Genomic DNA, 8,135 nt, shown 5'->3' with positions numbered 1-8,135 from the left:
GACGTTTTTTTTTTTTAACTTCAAAAACAAAACAAAAAAATTATACATCTTAAAAAAGAAAAAGCCATTTTTGTGTGTTGGCAAATACACATTCACAGGTATTAAAACAAAGTATGATGGCAATAATATGACACTCGCCCGGCTGATGTGGCCCTTTAACCTTTTGGGGGGGGGGGGGGGGGGTGGGGGAGGGGGGGTAGCTGATCCTTGTGTGTTTTATGTTTCCAGTCATTGGTGTTGTCTCTGTGATGGTTCTGTTTTGTGAAAGTCCCACGTCTGTGCTTCTGTGAACTGACGCCCCCTGTGGCACATGTTCCAACCGTCTTGTTCAATATGGGTGATTGTGTCCGGTTTGTTGATATGGTCCAGTCCGTCCCGTACTTTTGCTTGTTTTTATTGTTTAAATAATTCTGCTGTCTCTGTGTATCTCTGTGTCCACACATGCTCGTACATCAGGTTGTCCGGTCAGTGTGAGTGTACACGTTCACGTGTTTCTTTGATTTCGTTTTTGTTTTTTTTTACAACCAAATCCTGAACAGTGTACAGTTAATGTTTGCTCCAATACCAAGCAGAAAACAGATAGCATCACAAGGTAAAGGGTTGTGCAGCTTGGACAGTAACCACCTGTACGTCTGTCCGTGCGCTCCTTCTCATTACACTGTGTGGTAGGAGCTGACGATTAGCCATTGTTTTTTTTATGTCCCTGTTCCTGTAGATCTGTTTACAGTGTAGTGCTAGAGGTCAAATCGATTCAGTCTGTGAACTTTGCACTTTAATAACTGGATAACCTAGTGAACAAAGGCAGCTTTTACATGGAGGAAATGCCTTATGAGTGTCATACCTGATTTTGCATGCTAGTGACATTGATGTGTTGTACAATTAAAGTGTCTGTAACCCTGAAACAAGTTCATTGTTTTATTACTGGTACAAGTTTCTTCCAGAGGATGTTTTGTCTACAAAAAAATAGAGCCTGCCATAGTAACCTACAAGGATAGTAAAAAAAAAGACAGAGTAGTAACCTACAAGGATAGTAAAAAAAACGTAGAAAAACGTAAAAAACGTAGCCCTGACGTCTACAGATCAAGTCTGGGCTCCTTATCCTGTTTGCTCAAATTCAAAATGAAATTCCATCTCTAAAAATATTTTGACTTCAGCTGGCCTGGGGCTGTAGAAGCCAACGTAGTGACCACTGATCACGTTGTGATTGTGATGCAACTTTTACATCAGCACATGTTTTTTGGAACTCGCCCTCTGATGTAATATATTTTCCTTAATGCTACATCCCCCCAGTCTCTGTAGTCTCCAAACACTTAATTTATTATTATTTAGTCAGACCTCATTTTTATTGTATTATTTTTTCCATTTTTGTGTGGCTGATGGCTGATGATGTAACAAAAAAAAAGTTTTTGCTATTTTTGTAGATATTTTACTTGATGTGTGTGAGGGAATTTAAAAAGATTCTTAAGATTAAAATTAAAGCATTGATGCTAAAAGGTCAACATTTACCAACAACACTTTACACAATAAAGTCTCTCTTTGAGCGTTTTTTTTTTCATTTACACCCTTTGCTGAGTCCATGCCCTATAATTAGGGCTTTTATTTTCCTTTCACTCCTGTAAATAACACCAGCAGGCAGTTGTGTTTTTTGTTTGCCACAAATGGAATCATCTTTAATAATATCACTATAACTTACAAAAAAACATACCACTCTCAATAGCAATACTTTTCAAAAGTCTTCTCTGTACATTTACGCTTTGCCCTTTAAATAAAATCTTAAGCTTTTTCCAAAAGAAAAAAAGTAATCAGTTATGACACTGTAAACAAACAAAACATAAAACAGAACATTATTTTCAAGGCAGTTGTTGGCTGCATCATTGCTTTTTATTCGAGGAAAATTTTTTTTTTTTTTATCTTAAGTTGAGTTTTCCAGTCGGACAAACTCTTGCTCCAGCATTCCAAAAACATGCAAATAATAAATAATAATGATAAAATTCTTATTTTCAAAACCTTTGGTTATTAACATGCAATGGATCTTTGACAATCTGCAACTGCCTTCTCCTTCTCTCTGTTCATTCCGATAACCTCTGCACGTCCTTCAGTACAATGTTCTTCAACATCCTGGCCAGTTCACGCCGCGGTTTCTCCTGTAGCTGCTTCATCAAGCTGCCACGTTTGGACACGGGTGGGTTCCCCCACCTGAAGTGACTCATGCGGTAGCTCCCTTCTTTCCTGTCCTGTGAGTTCACGGGGACGTGGGGCTTGGAGTTGACCCTTTGCCTCTGGGGTGCCTGACTCTGCGTGCTCTGTCGGCTAACGACCCCCTTGGTGTCATCTTCCAGGCTGCTCACTTGTCTTCGAACATGAGAAGGGAAGCTGCCCTCTGAGGAGCCACCTCCTTCTAGGGAGGAGGCAAAGACTTTGATGGGCCGACGTTTGCGGCCCGGTGGTTTCCCCCAACGGAAGTGCTCCATGGAATAAGAACGTCGTTCCTCACTGTGGGTCCTGATGGTGGTTTCTGGCGCCTGGTCGTCAGAGGAGCCGAGGGTGGCCAGTATGATGCTGATCAGGAGGTCAGTATTGTCAGTGTAAGCAGGAGCCTTCACCTCGGGTCCGTCTAGCTCTGGCGACTCAGTCTGGCTGGTAGACATGCAGTGGCGAATGCAGTCCTGTGTGAAAGAAAACAACGAGAGCCATTTAATTTGACCTCTGCCCTCAGAGGTCTCTGAGTTTTAAAAGTTCTAAAAAGCTGGCTGTGCGTCTCGGGGCAAAAAATTAACTAATTTTGAAACAATTAGTTCCCTAACATTCTGATGGGCCATTCATTGTTTGTTCAACAACGACATCACATGGACCATGGACAAATTACTGTAAAACCCAAGGAAGTTAACTGGCTCCAGGGCAGGACTCAGGGCCTGTGCCTCAGTCAAAGTACCCATTGTCCTGTTGTGGAGCTTTGGAAGAGTCAATGAAGACAGATCACAAAAACCAAAATAAAAATCATTTAATCAATAATCATAGTTAGGTGCCTATATCTATTAGATAAATAGATAAATAATAAATAGAATGTTCTTCTCCTGATGTTTGTTCCATTTTGCTGACTCATGCTGACTTGGAGAAAAATAAAAATAAAAGTAACTTTATACGTACCCTAATCCTTCTGTCGCTGCTCAGGTTGTTGCAGAGGGCGCTGTACCAGCACACGGTCCCAAACCCGGGGATGTTCACGAAGACCATCAGCACCACCAAGAGCCACTGCACACACACCATCTTCAGCCTGTCGTAGACAACAGTCGCACAAGTGAGTGATTGAGCGTTGACACGGCGTGTGAGAAATGGCTGCCTGACTGAGAGGAAACTCGTGATTCGTTTCGACTTCAGCGTGACATGTTTCAACAACATCTTTACTTTAAAGTCATGATTTATGGCCTGGCGTCATGGCTCAGTAGCAACAGTGAGACCAAAACCCCAAAAATAAAATACCACCATCACCCGAAATCACATGCATTGGAACAGACGGTCTTGTTTTTCACACAGGCGGAAAAAATCGCGGCACATTTTGAACATAAACAACATCCACAGGCAAGTATCGTTAGCAGCAGCATCGTGCTCTGCGGTGGATCCACTGTGTGGTTAATGAAGTTTTCCAGTGGTCTAATCAGAGGTCAGACCTAAAACAAAAAAATCAAAAGTGTCCTCACAATCTGAGTAATTTGGAGCATTTCTATGGCTTAATGTGTGCACACGTGTGACTGTGCTCTACCTCAGGCTTTAACAGAGTATTAATCTGATTTTGTACCAGGGGTTCCTGATGGTGAGAGGCAGAATCCGTCTCAGGGTGTTTCATTATTTTCCATATATGTTCCACAATGAGGGTTAGACACAGTAAATGTCAGCTGGTGGCTGCTGTGCTCTCATTGCTTACAGTGTTTCATAATAATAATAAAAATGTCATTATTCGTCCACTTTTACAGTTCTACTTTACATAAGCATCTGAACTGGAAGACAAATAACCCAGTGTGCCCCGGTGCAGCGTCCCAGCTCCAGAAAAAAGGTTTTGTGCGTCATTTGAACACATCAACAATAAAAGTCATTCCGGATGCTCTGAAGTAGACTGTGTTCCAATAATGTGTAAATTGTGTTAATGAAGCTAAAACGCAGTCAGTGTTTAAGCGTGTCGACGCCAGCGGACGTTCTTATTTATTCCTGCAGAGACGTTACACTCCGCTCTCACAAAGAACAGGCTTGAATTTAAACGAAGTGTACACTGTATCTCACTGGTTCAATGTGATTTGTTGTTTTCTACTCATTATAACAGAGCACAATGTTAGGCTGTCATATCACCATCAATACCTCTTTGTATGTTCAGTATCATGGTGAAAAAAAAAGAAGCACTTCCTCAGTTATGGCAGCAGCTGACTCCAGTCTAAAGTTTGTCTTTTGGACCAAAACTTTGTCCCTGAACAGAAACATACGTTCTTGAAACTTGAGTTGTGAATTCCTTCAAACATCAGTGGTGACTTTCAGTCATTAGACTCTAAAGGTTTCCATCCAGTCTCTGTGCCTTGTCAGCATGTAATTACCTGACAGTCTATTATTCACTGCTGTGACAATGGAAAGGAGGTTAACATTCAAAATTCCATGTGTTCCTGGTTTTCCGGGCACAACATCTATACCAGTTTGTTCTGCTCCTGTGGAAGTGAACTCTGTCTTCAGCCTGTTTCTCTCATTCCGTTCAATTATCTGCTGCATCTGTCTGTCATCCAATCCCTGGCCTGTTCCTTCACGTATTATACTTTATATGTTTTAGCTTTACAGCAGCGACCATCAACTGGTGGTCCGCAGCCCGAATCTAGCCCGCCTAACCATCCGGCCTCCAACTGTATTTGGAAATGAATATCATAATAAAGTTTTGTGCAGTGTACACTGCCCTGCATAATATTTGTTTTATTACTGAACAAAATATAATGTTTTTCTTGCCGACCTTATCGGCCTCAGAAACAGCTTCGCTCTGGATGGCTAATATGAACCATTATGTGTTTTCGTTCCAGACCAGACATGCACTGGCGTTATAATGGATGGTGTCGTCCATGTTGACTGTAGTACAAACACCCCAGATCCTGTAGTGTATCTCCTGAACAAGTTGAGCCCTGGCAGTAACAAACAGCACTGACAGTGTGCTTTCTACATGTAGAAGTCTGGGAGTACGGCTCCACAGGGAAGTCCTGGAAATCTGGAACCAGGTTCTTCAAGACCCTGAGTTTTTATTACGTTGAGTATCATACATGTAACTAAAATACTTCCATATGTCCAGAGGCCTACGGCATCCTTCATATTTGTAACTGTTTGTGGGGTGAGTCAAATGCGAAATTGAAAAATAAATGTTTTTCCAGTGAAGCCATCAACCTGTGGTTCAACACTGCGACTTGGTTAACGTGCAGAATAAACTAGAGGTCAGTGCACGACTGTCTTTGGGTTGACTTTTGTGTAATTGTGTAACATATTCCTAAAGGATTCCAAGGTTAAAAAAACAGCATTCCCTCCTTTGGCACTGGCCTCTAATAACTAAATAAAACAGACTTTTGCTGTGTTAACATCCGTCCATCAGACGCTCGGTCTAAAACTGTTTGTTACCTTAGGAATCGGCAGCGGCAGAGATCACTTTCAAAAGAATAAGTGAATTAAACAGCCCTGGAGCCGAGCGTCTCTGTTTGGTTGTTCAGGGCAAAATCAAGAATGAGTTTTACAGGGTTAGTAACCCCCCCCCGCTCCTACCTCGTGCCCCCCCCCCTCACCACCACCAAAACAAGTTCTTTAGCTGAGGTAAAAGCCACAGCTGTGAAAGGTCAGGAAGGTGAAGGAGACCAATACACTGGCTTTATATGTGAGTGGTGGACAAAGCTGCGTATGTGTTTCCAGCTCAAGGACATAAACCGGTTCACATGGACACGGGAAGACAAACAGGAGTCAGGGCTGCCTATGTAACACCCCACGAACACTATAGTTAAGAATGTAATGAATGGATGACGAGTTCAGTCGTTTAAGTGATTGATTTACTGCAGTTCAAGTTAAATTTTCTTAATATATCGCACTACACAACATGAAGCCCTTCTGACATTTAAATGTCATCAGTTTAAGTTCAGTCCTTCTAATTGTTTTATCAGCATTGTTTGGTTGTAGGGCACAGGTTTAGACACATTTTTGTAAAAATATTTGAACACAATTTGTAAATATATATATATATTGTTAGTATCTCCAGTAGTTCAGACCATGTATAACAGAAAAATTGGATTTTTAAAAAATTGAACCAATATTAGAAAATATGAAGCCATGTTTGGTGATTTTTTTTAAATGTTTTGAACCAATGAAGCCTTTCTGCCAATCTAATCGTCGCTTTAATTGTTTTTAAATTATTTTTTAAGCTCTGTTTGTTTTTAAAACTGATTTCTTTAAGGACAAAAAAATAAAAATGTGTTTTTATTTTGCTGAAATTGTTTTAAAAAATAATACATATGAAATAAATATTACATGTTTTATTCCCATCAGTCATTGTGATCTCCTCCGTTTATTAATGTCCCACAGGGGAGCAGTGGGAGAAACAATGAAAAACACTGATTCACATGGTTTGGAGAAGAGCAGAGTGTTTTTCCATCTTTCGTCTTTATCGTCCTGTATAGTGACTCCTCGGTGGGCCGTTGTGGGGTTTTTGTGTGTCTTAACTACATTCATCCTACAGCATGAGTCACTGAGTTGAGCTGAGTCTAGGTCTCCACTGACATTCTCTTCTAACAAAACAGCTGAAAGCAGCAATCCAAATGGAGCCGGGTGTATTTTCTTAATGATGCAGAGTTTCATTTACAGTTTTATTTATATACACTAAAGTGAGTCTTTGTGCTGATACCTAGTCACCTGGCACAGTATTAGTCTAAAAATAAACACTTTTTAAAACACACTTCTCTTCTTTTAGCCATGCACTTGAATGAGACGTGACGGAGGAGGAGCTGCACATGCAGGAAAAGTCTCTAAAAGTTGTCAATAAATCAGCTAACAAGTGATCGTACGCTGAATTAAAGAACAGCCAGATATCCATGCATGCACTTTAAAAAATTTTTTTTTTACCTTTTTCAAACGTTGTACTTTCCACTTCTTCTATTTCCCCCTGTGTTTGTCTACAGATCTTCTCTTCTCGGTTCCTTCTTTTCCTCCTCCTCTCCTGCTTTCACTCCGCGCCGTGGTGAAATGCTCAGTGGGAGAAGATCTGCTTCTTCTGCTTCTTCACAGGAAGAAAGCTCCTTTTATAGACACATGAAGGATAAAGCCCTCAAGGCCTTGGGGTGTGATTATGTTGAAGGGGTCTCCTGCTTCGTTCTGAATGGAGAAGGTGTGTTTTCTTTGTGTGTGTGTGTGTACGTGTGTGTGTTTGTGTTTGGGAGGTATAAATGCCACCCACAGAATTTTCTTTTTAATCAATGGAGCAGCTTACGTCACCAAACGACAGGTGAAGCATTAGTGAAGAAGCTGCTAACTCTGCTCCTCCTCCTCCAGCATTAACAAAAACCAAAAACTCCAACAATCCTAAATTAGTTCTTCAGGAGCTAATTCAGGGGCTGAAGCTGTTTTTTTTTTCTTTTTTAAGAACTGCAGATTATAATACGCCTCATGCACATGCGTGATTACAACTTGATGACAGCAATTGCTGTCCTCCAGAGTCAATCCCTGCTTCAAATCCCTCAAAGGCCAGTCCTTAATCATGGGGATCGTCACCGTCGCAGCAACAAAGCAGAAGTGAATGGGCTGCACCGGAGTGTGTCAAATCAGTTTGACTGATTGGATCGTTTCTCAGCGTTTCTCCTTGACAAGGTGGGCATGCATCCCACTGTGGAAACCTGATTTGGAAGATCTGACTCACTGTTTGGACGTCATGTCTTCAACTCAACACACAAACACACAAACACACACACACACACACAAGCAGTGTTTCATAAACGGGAAGGTTCATTGATTGAAAAGAGAGCCACTGTCCTTTAACTGATTCACAGAACATAATATAACTCTGCGCCGCTGTATAGATGTTTTCAGCACAAGGACGGACCACGCAGAAAAGGTGGTTGGAGGTTAGAGGACATCATGTGTCTCCT

The 8,135-nt window shown here is 41.2% G+C and overlaps 1 protein-coding gene across 1 annotated transcript; it reads right to left on the bottom strand.

Moving 5' to 3' along the window:
* Positions 1-1,798: 1,798 nt before the first annotated feature.
* LOC103380837 (pro-opiomelanocortin-like) lies at positions 1,799-7,350 on the bottom strand. The gene is made up of 3 exons (XM_008312948.3): positions 7,117-7,350; positions 3,148-3,274; positions 1,799-2,666 (listed from the first exon to the last, which is right to left on the bottom strand). The coding sequence occupies exons 2-3, from the start codon at positions 3,265-3,267 to the stop codon at positions 2,070-2,072; spliced, it is 717 nt and encodes a 238-aa protein (XP_008311170.1). The 5' UTR covers positions 3,268-3,274; positions 7,117-7,350; the 3' UTR covers positions 1,799-2,069.
* Between the last annotated feature and the right edge of the window lie 785 nt (positions 7,351-8,135).

This window comes from Cynoglossus semilaevis, chromosome 7 (assembly GCF_000523025.1).
Source record: "Cynoglossus semilaevis isolate Cse_v1.0 chromosome 7, Cse_v1.0, whole genome shotgun sequence".
Classification (NCBI taxonomy): Eukaryota; Metazoa; Chordata; class Actinopteri; order Pleuronectiformes; family Cynoglossidae; genus Cynoglossus; species Cynoglossus semilaevis.
The sequence above is the reverse complement of the archived record's forward strand: the minus strand, read 5'-3'. Positions and strand labels throughout refer to the sequence as shown.

Excerpts from the sequence above, each read along its gene's own strand:
- LOC103380837 (XM_008312948.3), bottom strand. The coding sequence starts at position 3,267 with ATGGTGTGTGTGCAGTGGCTCTTGGTGGTGCTGATGGTCTTCGTGAAC. Across the intron at positions 2,667-3,147 it reads GCAGCGACAGAAGGATTAGG|GACTGCATTCGCCACTGCAT; the intron begins GTACGTATAAAG and ends TCTTTCACACAG.